The sequence below is a fragment of the Rissa tridactyla genome, chromosome 10, assembly GCF_028500815.1.
Source record: "Rissa tridactyla isolate bRisTri1 chromosome 10, bRisTri1.patW.cur.20221130, whole genome shotgun sequence".
In the NCBI taxonomy this organism is placed as follows: Eukaryota; Metazoa; Chordata; class Aves; order Charadriiformes; family Laridae; genus Rissa; species Rissa tridactyla.
In genome coordinates, this window is record NC_071475.1 from 2,182,497 (window position 1) to 2,201,326 (window position 18,830).

Genomic DNA, 18,830 nt, shown 5'->3' on the forward strand with positions numbered 1-18,830 from the left:
GTTACTATTTTATTTTTTAAAAACTTGTTGCCTGGTTTAACCAAAATTGACAAAGGAATAAAGACCTCAGTCATCTTGAACAAAGCATACAGAGCAGGAGACAGAATTTGCAATGAACTTAAATGGTCTCATTGTGAGCTCCACAGTACTAGTAGACACCAAACAACCTGTGTGACTTCACGTCAAAGCCAAACACACATCTCCATGGTGTTCCATGAAAACTGTGGCATTTTCTAGATTTCTTCTGCTATAAATTTTCAAATGAATGATATCTAAAATACATACCCACAGCAAAAGTATGCATACTAAATACATTCCAAAAGACTACACCAACTTAACAGTATGGCAGTTAGTAATCACTGGTCTCCTTCTTAAGCTATTTTATAAAAACTGAGAATTCAAATGCCTAATATCTATTAAACAAATTTTCACTAATTGAACAGCTCTTCATTTCTCTGACAGTCTTAATAAACTTTCTGAGCCTTATGCAATTTTCATTTACCTTTCCTAAACATTATGTAAGTCAGAACTGCATGAAACATTCCAGTTAACATCTTAAAAATATTCTGTGCAATAAATTTGTCCCTGTCCACAGCAGGGGGGTTGGAACTAGATGACCTTTAAGGTCTCTTCCAACCCGAACCATTCTATGAAATTTATCACAGATCATCTCTCTCACCATTGAAAATTGTCACAGCCAATGTAAAAAAAAGAAAAAAATATCCCAATTAACAATCCAGCCTTAAGCTTCAGTATACTTTAGCCACGTTCTCCACGGCAAATCCAAGAGCATATAGGCCCTTGAACACATCCCTGACTTGCCTGCCTCACACTACAGGCCCCCACCTTTATCACATGTTTCTAAGAACTTCAAAATACAGTTTTATTCAACATATACACAAATATTTTGAAATAACTTTGCTCCTTAAATAAGAGGAAGCTGTCTAGTTTTCCAACAAGTGGAAGGATGCTGCAAACTGGGACTAGAGCTGCAAAGTCAGAGATCAGATTTGTACACTTGTGACCCTAATGTGCTACTCTGATTCCCATAGGAACAGCCCGAAACCAAAATCCCACCCAAATCATTAAGAACAATCAAGTATTAAATGCTAACTATTGCAAGATGTAAAACAGGTCAATGTGTACAACGCAGCTCGTTCCAAATTACGCTGAAAAGTTTGAAGTGAGATTTTATAATATAATCGTATACTCTGTTCTGCTGCTCAATTAACACTACAATCGGGAAGCGTTTCACCCCAAAATATTTAGCTTAAATCTCCCTTGCTATGAAATAATATTCCTGTGCTACCCTTGGCAAACACAGAGAACAAGGACCAACTTTATAATTGTTCCCGCACAGAGACAAATGTATACTTGTACCTCACATCAAGTCTTATTTTTCTACACATGGCATCCGCTAAATCTTTTAAGCTTTCTTCATAGGCTGTATTTTCTAAAGTTATTATCTATCTTCCTACTTTTCTGTCAACATCTTTCCAAAGTGCAATGTCTAAACCCACACCCAGCTTTCCAGGTGATACCACATAGAGATGCTGCAGAGCAGAATCATTATGCACTGTAAATACACTGTAATCTGGTATCTGGTACAGCTTTCACTTTGACAATCATCAGCCAAAATCCTTATTTTCACACTAGGAGCCAGAGGCAGACAAGCTTACACGTGTATGATAAAAAAGCAAAACCAGAAACATAAAACCACTATCCTGCAGCAACAAATTACCAATACATAGAGAAAAATAAACGGTCATCTGTCCCATTGGGAATATCAGAGTATATTATCTAAACTTTTAACAAATTTCTTTTCTTACAGAAGGAAACACCCTGCTAAGCAACATTCTGATTTCATTAATACCCAACTTTAAATCCTGTCATGCGTGGAAGCAATATCTGTGCAATTTCAACTTACTACAGTGCCACACACGCAAACAATAAGAAGTAACACGATCTCAAATCCACACTTACCTGATGATGCACAAAAAAGCAACACCACACCATGAGGTACTTTGTATTGTACTCAGATTTTAGGAGGTTTCTTAATCTCCGGCGTGACAGTGAAAAGTCTTTGCTACAAAGGAGTCCCTATGTCTCTCCTTCAGTTTTGGGCAGGAACTCCTCCCCATGCAGCCACAGTTTGCTCTCTCTTCCTGTCATGCAGCGCGCTAGAAGCGTCAGAAGCTGAGTGACATGCATTGTTGTCTCTCTGTTGTGAGGTTTCCTCATAGACTGCTTCGAATAATATATGAAACAGACAAAAGTGTTTTTAAAATTGCTAACAGGTGAACGGCATGGGTATGGTAAAGGTAAGGACACCATTAACGTGTTTTTAAAGTAGTAGGTAGGGCTTTGAGGGCTTTGAGACATGGTAGCTGAAACACAGTCCAACTCCTACCTGTGCAATTCTGTCTTAAACAGCAGCAACGGGCTTTAAACTCGAGGGCAGACAACCCTCTCCAAATGTAGATGCCTCAGAAAACAAAACAGCTGGTAGACACTGGGCAGAAATAGTTCACAGAAATCTTTCAGTATTTCAGAAATGAAGGGATCTGCTAAGTGGGAGTTCTTAAATTAACAGAGGCATAATGGCAAGAACTCAGCAGAGAACATTTTAGAATCAGCCCAGAATCAAGGCCCAAAGATGAAATTGGCAGAACCCCAATTTTGCATGTGAGAACGTGTCGAGGAAGTGCAAAGTTGCATTTTATCTCTGGTAGTTTGATATAACTGATGAAAGAAACTCCATTTTTGCTGATTGTTCACCAATCTAGATAAGCAAGCCTTTAGCAACTGCACCCTATGAAACCCAGTGAATCTTCATTTCACCGGAGTTTGGAAAGCTATATACCTTAAGCATCAAGAACACATTCAACTTAAAAATTATTGCTGCCTTAAAAATATCAAATAATACTGTTACTATCTCAACGACACAAAATTTCCCAACCCACTTTAAATTTCAAAACTGTGGATCTCCTCCTGCAAGGACTCCCTAGGCACATACACGCTGGCCATCAACGTGACTGAGAACTCGAAGTCAGTAAACCTAAAGGATTAGGTTCCAGCCTCATAGTTCAAACTGCGAAATATAATGCTTCCTTGAGTGCTCCTATATTTGCATGCCAAATCATTCTTCGGACAAGCACGACAGAGAGATCGACCTGCTAGTAATGAGAGTCTTCAGCGGTGTCTCTCCAACTGCCAGGTAGGCCACTAGCACTTTCTAGTACATATTTCCCTTTAATGTATGCTGAGTTAGTTGCCTCATTTGGCCATCCTATCAAGTTACATTACTTCAAGGTAGGAAAAACTAAGTTTCATGAGGTGCTCATCTGCAAGTTATCAAAATACATAACTTACCACACATTGTATGAAAATTTATATTTGCATATGATTCAGATATACCAGTTTCAACGTGCATTTGAGTAGCCCTCTTCAAAATCTAGACATACATAGATACCAACTTCCCTTAGCCAAAGTTAGCTAGAAAACAATGCAGAATATTGACCCCAAAAAATGGAATCCATAATCATCACAAGTGATTGAAACACAGTGCTCCACATGGCAAATAAAAATGAGTGATCTCAAATGGTTTTCCTTCATCTTTCCTGCATCACAAACTGAATTAACAATTTTGGCAAGTGAAACTTGTTCTCAGAAACTAGTGAAACGGAACTATTGAGAGATATATGAGATTTGGTTCTTTTCTAAAGCATACGTGGACTCTAATGTAAAAAATAAGTGCAAATACAGGGAAAAGTAAGATCCTGGAACTCTTCTGATCTTTTGTACACACACTGCAAATACACAACAAAAAGTTGCCTCAGTGCTTACCTTTTATAATATTTTCTATAGATTTGTAAAATAGTGCATTCTTGGTTTTAGAAGACTTAGTCATATCAGAAGACCGAGTGTGTTCCTACTACTATTCCAAAGAGACTATTTTGTTTAAGACTTAAATCATAATTCTGTGAACGGAAGAGTTCAGGCAAATATCCATAACGGACAAAGAGAAACAGCTGAATTTATTAGTTAACTGTTCCATTTTAACATACAAAAAACCCCAAGTTTTCAGTATAATAAACATAAGATAAATACATTTTTGTATACACACACAGATAATTACCTCACATAGCCTACATCCTTACACCTCACTCTTGATCTATCCCTATCCTGTTCATTCTGGTGTGACTTGCTCACATCTACCAACGCTGAGTCGTTCGTCAAAATTCTGCATATTTCCAGTAGGCAAGAATGGCGAGAAAAATTTGAATTTGGGTAGCAAGCTAACAGCAATACAAACTTCATTTTTAAAGAAAACAGGTCCTTAGTGAGCTGATGCAATCTTTCATCAGTTCAGAACTCAAATTAGAACAAAAAGTTTCTGCTGAGCTTGGTGGAAGATGATAAAAGGTGAAACTGGTATCAGTCAGCAACCAATTCCTTTGACAACAAGAGCCATTGCATCTCTCTGCGGAGAGAAAATACTAATTGGAAGAATCTTAGGCCAAGACTTAAAAAAGTTACTCCAGTATTTCCCTTTGAGGATACTGTAAATGCTGTTGGCCTGTCTTTCCTGCCTAAAGACGAGCTAAAACCAAATCTATCTGCCTTCTTTGCAGACCTTTCCAGTAGAACAGAGTTTATTTTTCAAAGGAAATCCATATAAATTCTGTATATAAGCCTGGATTTATTTTTCAAGGATTCTTTCCTCTCTCTCTATTAGCTTGTCATTAGATCTAAGTTATTTCTTAAACAGTCTTTCACTCCATCATGGGAAACCTTAATCGTTTGCTATCAGAATTTGGCAATCCCTCACCCAACCTCAAACATAGGGGTGCAAGTTTTTGAAGTGTTATGGTTTTCATAGGTCTTAAAGTGCGCCAAAGGTGAAGTTAGGTAGGCAGGCATTTTTCAATCAGATTTCCTGGTAACATTCAGATTTCCGTATTCCATTTCCTGGAGACCACAACATGCAAACACTCCAACTCGCTATGCTTCTTTATATTCTCACTTGGGCTATTTCTTCGGTCACCTAGAACCTTCTGCCTCAGTAGCCACTGGAATTTAAGAAGCCTAAAGGCAGATGCCACAGATTTCAGCCCAGTGTCAGGCACAAGACTGGCCAACCAGACTTCTTCTCATCAATCTAGTAAACCTCTGAAACAGTTTGCCCCCCCCCCCCCCCTTTCCCCCCTTAATCAATCAGCACAGATTAACAGGATGGCCAAACCTGCTCTCTAACCTCCCGGTAAATAAAACATTGTATCTGTGGGGTTTTTTCCCTGCAGCTTTGCATCAGTCAGCTCCAGGATTGCTCTGCACTTTGTTGACAGCAACACCAACAGCATCCACCTGAAAGAAGGTGGAGCTTGAACCTACATATATTCTAAAAACCCACACAAGTACCAAGGAAGGAAATCTAAGATATCACATCTAGATTCCAGGCAGCAACTGCCTCAAAAGATTCAGATCAAGAAATCATAACTGACAAACTCAAAATATGTAACTGTATGAAAGCTGTTCATTCGGTCTCTGTGCAGCTACAGCAGTGCTGCCGAGTCCAATGCAGTACAAAACATGAAATGAAACAAGACAGCCCCATGAACACAGGATCAAATAGCCAGAAACTTACATAAAACTGTGGGTAAAAGCAATTAAATATTACTCTAACTTTGGTTTAGAGAAACAAAGAATGAACACGCCGTATTAAAGATTTAAATAATAAATAAAAAAAATCTGACACCACTTTGCCTGAGAAACTTCCCTGCCTTAATATTCTCACTTGTAAAATGCCCAAAGCACTGGGGTGGCATAAGGTTAAAGTCTGCCAAATGTTTACAACAACAAGCACCTGACAAGTGTTTATTCAGACAGTATACAGCCAGTTTCCAAGTATCTTCTGCTGACTGATCAAAGCGCACGCAGAACTCCCTGAGCAGTTTCACTGTTGCTTCCTTCTCTAAAGTTCTTAAAAGTAAGGAAATTAAGGAAATAAAATCATTCTTTCGGGCAGTATCCTACTGCTGCAACTAGGGTTTTTAACCGCATAACTGAAGGGAACACAAACACCTGAAGTACTGTTGTAGAAAGACACCCAATGTTCCCTTTTCCCCGCCCAGAAGCCCAAGCAAGTTAAACACGGGTTCACGTGCAGCCACCAGGCCACTCAAAACAACCTGGTCTGCTTTGGACACAGCGATTGTTCAAACTATGGCTGCTTCTTTTGAGGATATTTAAGGTTGTGAACCACTGAAACCTTGAAACAGTAGTTGGAAAAGAACTAATTCAGTGGGGAGCCTGCTGGCACATGGACACATTGAATCCCTTTTCTCATTGTGCATTTTGAGTGTTTTAAGGATGCTAAATTTAACTCCCTGAAAAGCTTCACAATTAACCACAATCTAGAAAGAGACGGCACCACTGTACAATTTTTGAATCAAAACCAACATAATCAATATTTTTAAATGTGCGTTTTACAGAGTTTTAGAATGTTACCCCAAATTGTGTTAGGATCATGTTATATGCAATGTTTCATACATCTTGAATTAGATTTAACATCCCATTTTAAGCCATGTAGCAGAACCCAGGAATCCTGAAGTCCGTCATCACGAGTGGAATTTAAGAGCTTCAACAGACCTGAATTTTCTTTAAAAATTTAATTTAGTATTATTTAAGAAATGTTACAGTATGTTCTTACAAAAGTTTAGATTATAAATTCTTTAGAGAAACAATAGTTTATTATTATGTTTTCATGATATCTAGCAAAATGGAGACCTTGTTTTCCGGTTGCTACTGTAATAACAAAGTTTGTTTCCAGGCTGCTATAAATAAAGGACACCATCATATTGCTCTTATTATGAATTTGTGTCAGATTTTAAAACATGGCCATAATTTTTTATTGCTGTGTGCTCTTCTAATCACGGAAAATAGCATTAGCTTTCAAGAAGAATCTTATTCTTATGTTTAGTTTAAAAATAATTAGGACTCATTCTAAGACTGAGACGTCTCAGAGTGAAGCTGGCTGTGAAAGCACTTTTACATTTGGGATAAACAGCAGTCTTCATACAGAGTACCAACAAACCCACTCAGAATGCTTCTCCCCACTGAAAAAGGTCAGAGGGAATTCAAGTTTCCTGTTCTTTTTCCATCAGCTCTTGAGAACTGTTTGTAAGCTCTTTCAGAAGTTTTCCGAAGGCCCTCCTTCTTTCTTGGTTGGTAAAAGATTTTGTTTAGCTTTCTGTCACAAGTACAACTTGCCAACCTGAATCGGAAGCTGTGGAACTGGAGATGGAGAGGCAGATGCTTGAATAAAACCCCTAGTACAGCACACAGAACTTCCCAACTGTTTCTCCAAATGGTGCTTTTGCAACATCTTCCAAATGTGTAGCCCTTTTATTTACTTTTTATTTAAAACATACTTCATAGTTTTAAATAGTACTACCTAAGCACTGCAAAATCCGAAACTTTTACAATGAACTTCGACTGACCAGTGAGTTTTTACAGTATGAGCACTAGGAAATTAGGCAACAGACCATCACAATGATTTGATAAAAAAAAGTAAAGAGTGATGTTAATAACACATATTTGTAACACGTTATAATAACACCAAGTTCTACTGCAAGTATCATAACTAGTAAACACAACCAAAAAAAGCAGTTGAAGTCCATGTGTACAACCATTCATGTCCACTAGTCATTTTAAAATAAAATTGCTAATCTGAAATAGTGTAGCATCAATACAATACCAATATGTAGTTCAAAATGGTTTCCAAAATGTTGGTTTCTCAGACCAAGTGGCATCAAGGTCAGCTGGACGACAGCATTACCCTGTTAACCACTATAAATTTCTGAAACAAAGTCATAGGAAATAGTCATTTCACATCACGTGTTCTCAAAGAGCAGCCACTTGTGGGGTGGGGGGAAACAAATACAAAGAAATGGGCAGAGTTTGGTTTGAGTTAAACTGCACAGGGGTCAAGTTCATCTGCTGTTGAACAAAGAAAAGAACAGTAAATGACAGCAGGAGTACAAGGTAACACCCACTCTATGATTAAAGACAGGAAATCTGCTATATAACAGAACATCAAACTTAGCCTAAGAGAATGACAACTGGACCTATCTGCTTTATCACATGTTGCTTCAAGCTCAGTATTGTTTGTATGTGCAGAATAGCCGGTGTGATGGGTTTGCAGTATATTCAGAATATTTCTACTCTAAATAACAAACCACACCCGGAACAAAAATAATCTTGTTACAAAGCACTTACAAAGATCCATAAAATAAAGCCCTACAACATTAACAGAATGACTGCAGAAAGTATTTTTCAAGAAAATATCTATTCTGTGAAAAGTTAAACATGAAATTATACGAAATCCTTACAAATGGGAGATATCGCAGTATTTTGAATAACCGAGCTTTAATAAACAGAATACCTACCTTGTACAGTACAAATAATGATGGGAAAGTTTTGCAGATGTAAAAGCCTATGACAGTGTCTTCGTTTCACGAATGCATTAGCCACGTGCTCTATAAGCATTCTTCAAAATTCTTGCCCCAAGAAACATATAATCTAAAGTGTACTTTATGTAACCAGCATGTAATTAACTGAAAAGCAGCCCTGTAAACTAGGTAATTGGACAGGCTTAATGGCTACATACTTAACTCATAGATGATTTTAGATGTAAAAACTGTGAAAGTTTAATAAAACAGCCACTGAATTAAGTTAATGAAAACATTGCAAACTCCTAAGCATTACAGTACTCTCTACACCTCAAGAGCAATAAACAGCTCACAAAACGTGCACAGGTTTTTCTACCTGAGTCACAAACTACTAGAGATCTGGCAAAGTCTAAAGGGCAGCCTGCATCATTCTCCTTTATAACTAACTCATCTGTAAATAACTCATAGATGTCTCTCCAGCACAAGTTCAAGTGCTACAGTATGCAAAGAACCTTGGAATTTACACTACCCATTGATCCTACAAAAAGATACAGCCATTTACCACAGACCTAAGAACTAATATATCAACAAATGATGTTTTGCTGGAATTTCAAATAAAACATTCTGACATAACTAACCTAACATCACACGTTGTGGATAGAAATTATCATGGTAATTAAACCATGCTGAGTCAGCACATCAGTTTGGAATTCTTGAATTCTTCAAAATTTTCTAACTGGTCACACTGAATTGCTATTTAAATTCAGTGTATACATTAAGAATATAAGAATTCTGATGTGTGTTTTGGAACTGCAGATGGAATTGACTACTATCCAGTTACGCAAATGCCACACAATGAATTTCTGATAGCATCTCTATTTGTTTGCCAACATAAACCTTGCTGTTCCAAGAGAAATTAGTCTTGTGACTAATCAACAACAGTTCCAATGGTTTGTTCAAAAACAAAACCAATAATAAGCTAAAACATTTAAAACTCCGCCCATAGATTAAACAGGCAGACATCAAAATCAGCTCTTTTACAAATAAAAATCAGTGTCCAGGCTGTCTACTTACTACAGTTTATAAGCTCTAGTAGTCTGAACTAAAAACTGTGTATCATGGAAGGGAATTTTTAACACTCCTATTGTCCCCTACACTGTTGCTACCACCAGCCTGAAGTAAAGTTTCCCTGCTCCCTGCCACGCTCCAAAGAAAGAACTGCAAGGCTACAGAGAAACTCAGCTTCTACTGAGCTCCTTAGACAGGCTTGATATGTTTACAGCATCCATCTTTTAATACACTAAAGCAGAAAGACCTATAAAATTGCTTCATACCACTTCTAATACCAGGTATCTGAGACATTCTGACCCAAGAAAGGTCAAGGCTGGACAGAGGCACAACAGCACGTCCACAAAAGCAGAAGAAAAGCTAGAACAAAGACAGTAAAAGAGAAGTGCGGGGGCAATTACAGTCGAAACAGAAGAGTTTTTGCAACCCCCTGGAAGAAGGAAGAGAGAGGGGGATGAGACGCGTCAGGGCTCAAGCATCCACCTAGCACCTCTCGTGTAGAAGAAACAGAAGAGCTCTCCCCAGAGGGCAATGGAGGAGCGCAGGGCAGCGGCGCAGGCACGGCAGAGCAGGGATGCCGCGGGACTCCCCCACGAGGAGGAGTCTCTCTGGGACACATGAACAACTAGTTTCTGACTGTTAAGTCATATTAGGTATAATTATCCCACGCACAGCTATGCTTTCAATAATGCAAAGTAAACTTTTTTTTCTCCTCTCCAGAGGATGCTATTTAAATTGTGCACACAAAATACAAGTACATTAAAATAACAGAAAACCACCTACGCTTATTAATGTACATGATAACTTGTGTTTTAAAATCACATTGGCCATGCTATGAGATAATGGTATTTAAGCACATTTGATCTAGAGACATTCGTGTATAATTTTGCTTCAACAAGTACAAATAAAGACCTGCCTGACACCGCTTTTAATAAGTGTCTGTTACAGATAACATAATTGCTTAAGCAAACGAGTATCGGTGGATACAGACATTAAGTAAAACCAGTCAGAATTCAGCAAAAGTAAAGAGGTGCTTCCTGTGGTAGTATGTAACTATGTAATTTATGTAATTAATCATCAAGTTAAAGCTAGAAAAGAACTTCTCTCTTAGCAACTTTTATCTTGTTTAGATTCACGCACCCTGAAGGGAATAACTGAAATCTGCCAACCTGCACAAAATAAACATACTATTTTGTAAGTACTGTCTGAAAAGTATGGAATTCTTCCCATTTGGCATGAAAGGTACCTTTTTCCCCACACGCTTGCAGGAAAACTAGCAAAGAAACCACTTACACATCTAAAATTGACTTTCAGCATGTTTAGCACATTTTTATGTGGGGCTTCTCATAAATTAGATCAGCGTTCCTCACAGGTGACCACATCTGCAGCTTGGTTAAATGCTTCTGCAAAACTCAAAAGGAAACAAAAAAAGGAAGAAATAGGAAGAAGACTAGTTGCAGTAAATTCTCTTCAATCTTCAGGCAACTGCACACCAAACATATGCCTCACAATATTTCAAGTAGAAAGTGTTGGTTTAGATTTCACTATTTATTTATATTTTTAGCCTAAAGTTCTTCAGCCAAATCTGGGGGGGGGGGGGGGAAGAAAAGTAGAGAAACCATCATGATGGTTCAGATGTTTTTTAAAATATGCAGGAAATGATGCTACCTCTTGGTGGAACAGTAGAGAGAAATATCAAAAACAAGCAGAGACAAAGCCAGCACCCTCTTCAGTTACACCTACAAGTTCAATATTCTTCATTAATCAGGTAACCGGTTTTCTTTTGATTGCCTGGCAGTGTCTTCATAGCCATCTGAAATGCCATCATATGAACAGCGGGATTGCTATGTACCACTGCTTTTGCAAACGCACGTAAATACGTCATTAGGGGGAAAAAAAAAAATCATTTAAAGAATTTCAGTAACACAAGCCCATCATTCACATAACTATGGCGGTCTACAAAATTATCCTGTTGTCAAAAAGGGAAAGTGGGTGATTTTAAGGGAGCAGGAAAGGAGCCAAATAAAGCAGCTGAAATCTGAAACTCCTCAGGAGAGATTCTTAGTCTTCTTGAATTCAGAACTTCCTTATAAATAATCCTGACTACTCTTACTATGGAAAAAAATAGCACAAAAGTGTGTAATTCAGAACTATATCATAACTAATAAACGACCACAGAAGCTTTAATCCTGGCACCTAACTGCATGTGCATGACTGTAAAGGTAAACCTCATTTGATGGGATGCTTTATTAAATAAAACTGTTTCCCACCCTACATGGCAATACAACACATTATTTCCATAGACACTGGGAGCACCATATTAAACTGCTGTCTCTTGTGTAAGCACCAAACAGCAGTGCTGAGGAAAGCCTTCTATCTGCATCAAGCTTTTAAGGGAAGGGTGGAATAGAGATGAGAAGAAAAAGAGCAAGAGTTAATGGCAAACAGAAGAGAGGGCAAAAATAGGATTAATACCAACCTCTGTGCAAAGACCTGTGCTGTTTTTTTCTTTGTGTACACTATTGATCTGCCTCTGAATTGCCCCATCCCATGTGATATTCACGCCTCTCTCCTCACCAAGCCCTGGCCACAAACTACTCCCCATCCACATGGCTGCTTCTTCTTCCTGGAGTCAGTATTTGCAAAAGCTGAACTGATAAGCCTGTCGTGTTTTATAGAAGAGTTCTGCCTCCACTCCATACTTCCATCTCTCTGCTTTCACTCTCACTAGCTTTCCTCCATTTCCACACTTTACCCCGCTTCCACTCTCTCTCTCTCACTACCTCTTTCACTGCTCCCTGCTTTCCCCATCCTGACTATCCCTATTCCCAAATTGCTGCTTCTTCCTCTTTCCCTCTCCAGTCCTATACCCAGTAGCTTCCTTTGCTTTATTCCTTTTCTACTCCAAGCGCCACATCCACCACCTAATCTCCTACGTTCTGCTTTTCCCATTACGCTGTCCTTCCAGTCTGCAATATTCTTGTCTCCACAGGTTCTGTGTTTCTTCCTCTGCAATTACAATTCTCACTACAAATACCTTTCCTCTAAAATACTCTATTTGCTGGACACCTGACTGTACAATCTCTTCAAAGACCAAATTAACCTGATGTCTCATATGTATATGCAAGAGGAGCATACAGCAGAGAGATTGCACACAGATTGCACGGTAACTTTAAGACTAAATTTCATCTAAACCAGGATTTATTTGTTGTTATTATTGTTACTTTAAATCAAAATAAACTCCCTTCCCCCCACTGACACTAAACTCTCCCTAAACACTGCCCAAAGTTCTAAAGTAACTGCTACCAATATCTAAAAATGACAGCATTAGTAGAAACACATAAATAATATCACCTTGACATGGAAATCCCCATTGAGAAAATTAAACATGATCTCTAGCCATGGGGCTCAAAAGAGCTGCTCAACATGGAAAAAAGCTTCTTCTGATAAAATAAATTTAAGAAAGGAAAGAAAACGAGAAGTGCCGAGGAGTTTCCTTGGTAGATGTTTAGCATCTTGGCCTTCCTTATCTTACTTTGAGGTTTACGTTGGTGTACGTTCAAGGATGCTTTAACATGCACACTTTATCAGCATGATACAGACACATTTAAAACCAGTGAACTGACGGCAAAGCAAGAATAGGTAGATGAACACAACATTGCAATTATGTGCTTAACCACTTTCTCTCTTTTATTTTTTGCAACTGTTGAAATGATCCTATATTATAGTCTGTAATACAGAAATAGCTTTGTTTTTTTTAAACATCTATGCTATGAATAAGTCAGCTCCAGAGCTTTGTTTGCTATACTCAAGCATGGCACCGCTCCACTGTCAATATTAATTTCGTTCTTTTACCCAATAAGGTTTCACTCTTGTTTGAGAAATGACATCAAAGTTAACCTTTTATCACTCACCATGAAAACCTTTGTGACTTCAAGTCTGCTCATTGGACTTTTCATAAAAAAATTTTTCCACCCATCAAAATAAAGCGGATGCTGACACATTGCAAACATCAACAGAGACTTAGGTCTCTTGTCCAGTGCTCAGCTGTCATGGTTTCAGCATCTAAACAGATCAAGTGAACAACTGATACAGGTTCTTCCCTTGATGTAGTAGTTTATTTCAAACTATTAACTCCAACTATGCTTTTTATGAAATATTACAACTATAGAACTTGACATCTGCGTTAGTGTCCCAATAAGTTCCTTAAAAATGAGGTGGCAGACAACTTTCACAGATCTTCATTTCCACACATGAACGAAGCACTCTGAAGATCCTTTACTCACTGCCTGTTTTCTCTGATCAGGCTATACATAATACCTATTCCGGTCTCCTCTCCTTTCAGGTTGCTGATTTCTCCTCTTGATTCCAGAGTCTTTTACTCTCCAGTTCTCTGTTCTTCGTGTGTTAGCCCAGTCCACCTCTGCCATCCAGCCTGGATCACTGACTTCAAGCTGCCCCACTTACCAACCCCAGACCCTCACTCCCATGGAGCTGCTGCTCTCTGAACGTGGGATCACTGTTTCTCCAGCTACAACTCATACCTACAACACTCTTCCTACTATTTTCATACCTACATCACTCTTCCTTGATTTCTTTTCCAGCATAGTTGAGAATTTGGAGAAATACTGAAGTCAATTTTACTTTTAAACCGGCTCTGAAATTTATAACTATTCTACAGATCAGAAGTTGTTGGTATTTTCCTTGCATTCTCAACAGTGTTGTTGTGAGGGAACTACCTTTTCTGCAATGCTGACAACTTCATCCCTATAGTTTTATGGTGCAATGTAAGAAATAGATGGTGAAAACAAAAAGCTCACAGTAAGCAACAGTGGATGCTCTATTCAAAATACCAAATTAGAATGCAAGACTCTGTATCAGATACTGTGGAAAGTATTTTTTGTTTTAATGAAGGTTATCATATTATGACCAACACAGACCAGGAAACCTATCAATGTCATTTACCCTTTCAGCATGGCATTTAAGTAATGTTTCTCTACTTAAATCTTTTGTTGGAAGAAACTCAGAGAAATCACATTTATACACTCTCCTGAATACAAAACTGAACTCTTTAGATTCAGTATAAGTCAGTCCATACTACAGGTAATGGCAATTTATTACACCAAAGGAAGTCTGCAAGGCAGAAGAGACCTTCCTTTGACTCAAAGGTTGCAGTAACACTATGACTTAAGATACAACATGCAGCAGCAACTCCTGCTCCTAGACGGTATCCCCTGCTACAGTACTTACACACACGGCAGACACACCATTGCCATCTGAGCACTGCCACCATCACATTAAGTTTTTCAACAGGGGACAGAGAGGGGACAACACAACTCTCTGCAAATTAACCTGCATAAGAAGTACACTCCTGAAACCTGATGCAGACACGAACACCAGCAAATACCAAGGTTCTCAGTTTCACTTGCTTTGGTTTTTCATGTACCTTTTGACTCAGTTGCTGTGGAAACACACATGCTTCCATATTTCCTTCCTCAGCCAACCAAACAGAAATAAAACCTACTCCCTTCTACCTTGTAAGAAATTAATGTAATTTTTGTTATCATTCACCAACTCTACTTCTGCAAAATTTGCATATACAAGCTTTCAATAAGTAACTTTACAAATACCTATAATAAATGAGCACCTAAAAACCAGTACGTATCAGTTCAGTTTTGCTGATTTATTTTTAGAGAGGAAAACACACCAAATTTTTTTTCTTTTTAAATCACAGTGTACATTAACTCACTTACATTAAATGATCTCCCCCACCCCTCAGAATAAGTCAGCCAATCACATAAACAAAAGTTGTTTTTTTAGAAAGCCTTTTAGGAGGTCACAAAATGAAAAGTTCCATTTTATGATTGTTTTGCCATAATTTTAGTACTTGCAGATCATGTTTTATTGACAATTACACTGCAACAGGATGAAGCAGGAGGCAATGTTACAGAGTATAAACAAAACAATACCAAACTTACCCCTCTGAAATTCCAGCCTTTGGTTGAAGGAAACAAGGAAAAATTGTTCTGTTGCTGTTGTTTCGGCCTGCAAGATGAGACAAGGAAAAGTGTTTACACCTTCAGCTGTTGTATTTTCTCTATCAATAATGGAGTGACAATTGAGGGAGAAAAGAAAAACACAGGCTTGAAGTACTAAGACACCTTAGATTTCCTTGGCTGTACTTCTGACAGGCTTCTCTCTTCAGTTTAGTCAAATGTTTTAATTCAGACTGAGAGCTAAGGGACATGGCAGCCTCACAAGCCTTCAGAGACGCACTGACTTGATGTCTGACAACAACTCATTACTCCTACTGATTTTCAACGAGAAGAGACAACCCTGACCTGAACGGTGTGGGTCTATGAAGCTGCAATTATGTCAGGTGATGTAAGATGGTGCAGTCTGCCAGCTGTACAAGATGGGGACACTAAAGAGCCTTTAATCCTAGCAGTGAAGCTACGCAAAGGACCGATGTAAAGCAAGCTAGCCATACCTTTGTGTGACGCTAAAAACTAGAGAAGCTGACTCCAGTTTTTACTCATTCCAAAACCTTAACCCTACCCTATAATTATCACTGTACAATTATTTCTGAAAAGTAACCAAAACATCTCTCCACTTCCCTCTTAGTAAGTGCTTTTCACCAGTAAGATCTTAAACTGCTTTACAAAGGTAGGCAAACATTGCTGAGATTTTACACATGAAGTCAGATCAAAGCTTGACTGGCCTGTTGAAGCTGACCAAACCAACAAGTAGTTTGGCGGGGGGACCTAAGTGCTGAGCACACTGCAACTCCAACCATGCAATTACACAGATTACAGAAGCGATCACAAATAATAACAGCAATACAAAATCTCGGTTAAAAAATAGCAAATTAAATCACTGCCTGTCAAACATCGCCATCCAACAATAACAAGATGGATGTTTTGCAGTTGCAGCACTGGACTAACACATGAAATACCTGGGAGTCGTTCCTGCTGCTTATAGTTCCTGAAGGACACCAACACCCTGTGCCTCTGTTTCTTTTCTGTGGAGTCAGGGTAGCAATAGTTCTGTCTTTTTTCTGTCTTCTCTATTTTGGTGTAAAATACTTGGTGTATGGACATTTTTCTTATTATGTGCATTAAAACGCATCATAGAGCTGTGATCACAGTAGACATTTTCAGATACCAACATAATGCAAATAATAAACTATAGTCATGACAATGGAGACATTTTTGTAACATGAAAGTTTCAGATATAAATCTTCTCAGTTTTTCACTCTAACAGCCAGCCAACCAGAAAGAAAAATCAACATTTGAAGCACATTGATAAAGTCATTAAAAAGCACAAGGCAGCATAAAGCACAAACTTTAGTGTTAAAGATGATCCCACTAATAAATCCTCCTCCCACAGCTTCCAAGTCAAGATATTATAAAACTGAATTTCTAACCCAAAAGTCTCACTGGAACTGGAACTGCATTATGAAAAGAGAAAAATGTGATTAACAATAGTGAATTACACAGACTATCAGTCTGTGTAGACTTGTAAAAAAGAGTTTTACACCCTTTTTATTCACAAATGATCTCACAGTAGAACCGGAGTCAGATTTCCCGAAAAAGTACTAGTGAGCTTTCTATACAGTTGTGCTCCTTAGTCACTTAACAAAATAAAAAAATCTCATGTTTAAACTTAGATTTCTGCATTTTTTTCTTTGATATTTTAATTCTGTTCATGCATTTATTTTCCCAGTTTACTAAGAACTGCACTAGCTCTATTTTAATTAAGATAAATATAGGGGAAACAAAAGACATTTCAAGTTCAGTATAGCAGGATTTATGACAGTTTCGAAAACAGTTACAAGGGAAATGAAAACTTCATTAAAAATTATCTTTCCCCACAATCATTCTGTAACAAGAACCGAGAACTCTGTAATAAGCAACGGTGGTTGTATCATTCATCTACACTAAACTGAAGGCCATCCACTAGAAGATGACTGATGAGTAACCATTTGTTATCATCAATCTGTAACTTTCCCACTCACTGAAAGCATCCCAGACTACACAACAGCCAGTCTTTACAGACAGCAGACAATATTAAATCTACATTTTGCCAGTTTTCACAATAGGTATCCTCCTTCCTTATCAATCAAGAACCTTACTCCATTTTGGTGAGAATTAACCTATTATTCACAATGATATGCTAACTCCTTTCTTTTTGATATTATTGTAGTGTTATTAAAGAGCCTTAAGTGCAGCAGCCTAATGAAACAAGCCAGTTTTACCGAAAGGAGTTAATTAAAAAGGTGGTGAAACATATCAAAGAAACTACTGAAGCACTGTGACTAACACTCTCGAAATACATCAAATAGATGACCACAGACTAGATCATGGCTGAGAAAAGGAGGGAAAGAGAGGAGTTCCTCCCTACAATTATTTGCAACAGTAATCTCAAAGCTGTAATTTGTAATACTTGACCTGTCTTACAGAGGGATCTTTTTTCACTTATCTGAAAGTCATCAAAACATTTTCTGCCCAGTACTGCATTTTCAAGAATGAAAGACTAGAAGGTGGGACTAACAGGAACTCTTCAGACTGTGGGAGGGAGAGGGTCAACGAACCTGTTCGCTGAGCCTGGTTTGGAGATGGCTATGGAAAGTTTACCTTGGAAATAAAAGCCTGAAACCGAGTCCACGCAGCCTGAGAAAAGTGCAAGCGGAGGCCTGCCACTTGGAAAGGCAGCCCGTGAAGACACTCAGCTTTCAGCCATGTCTATCTGTTTGTCTGTCAAACTCCCCCTCTGCCTCCTTAGCAGAAGTTTTAACTGTTCACCTTCCATCAGAACTTTAAGCTCCAGCCCTGGCAAAAGAAGCCCTGGAAATGGCATCTTCACATCTCAGTAGCTCAGATGTACTTTAGATCCCTTGAAACATTTACGAGGGAGTGACTGAACTATACTGACTTGCTTGTCTGCTAGTTTCCTAGTGATCCTAGGATGACTAGGAAGGATAATTTGGAATTTTATTGATCAAAACATTTATTACTGCAGGAACTTTTAACACTGTTAATATCCCCTGAGCTGTTGGTCTATCTTAAACCAAGGTGCTTCTACAACTATTTGGTAGCCTGGAGAGTAAACGGCCACTGAATTAAACACATAGTGAATTATCAGCTTGAGATCTGTAAGGTCCCAGATTCTGTGAGCCATGAGAAGCACTTAAAGTCCTAAGTAAGCATGAATGAAGTTCTGGCACTTCTACTACACTTGAGTTAATTTATATTGTTTATCAGGCTAGTTACAATAAATCAACTCCCTATGCTTCTTGTAACAGAAGGC

The 18,830-nt window shown here is 38.3% G+C and overlaps 1 protein-coding gene across 6 annotated transcripts in view; it reads right to left on the reverse strand.

The window, feature by feature from the left end:
* The window catches only part of ARHGEF3 (Rho guanine nucleotide exchange factor 3), a 138,590-nt gene that overhangs the window by 79,319 nt on the left and 40,441 nt on the right, over positions 1–18,830 (reverse strand). For 4 of the 6 annotated variants that reach the window (XR_008468689.1, XM_054216163.1, XM_054216164.1 and 1 more), the window contains exon 3: positions 15,500–15,566. Coding sequence is in view for 5 of the 6 variants with exons in the window: in XM_054216163.1 (XP_054072138.1) it covers positions 15,500–15,566 (67 nt within the window). In the remaining variant the exon portion in view is untranslated. Of the gene's footprint in view, positions 1–1,983; positions 2,603–15,499; positions 15,567–18,830 lie in introns of those variants that run through there. The other 2 variants (XM_054216167.1, XM_054216166.1) reach the window with 1 other exon arrangement.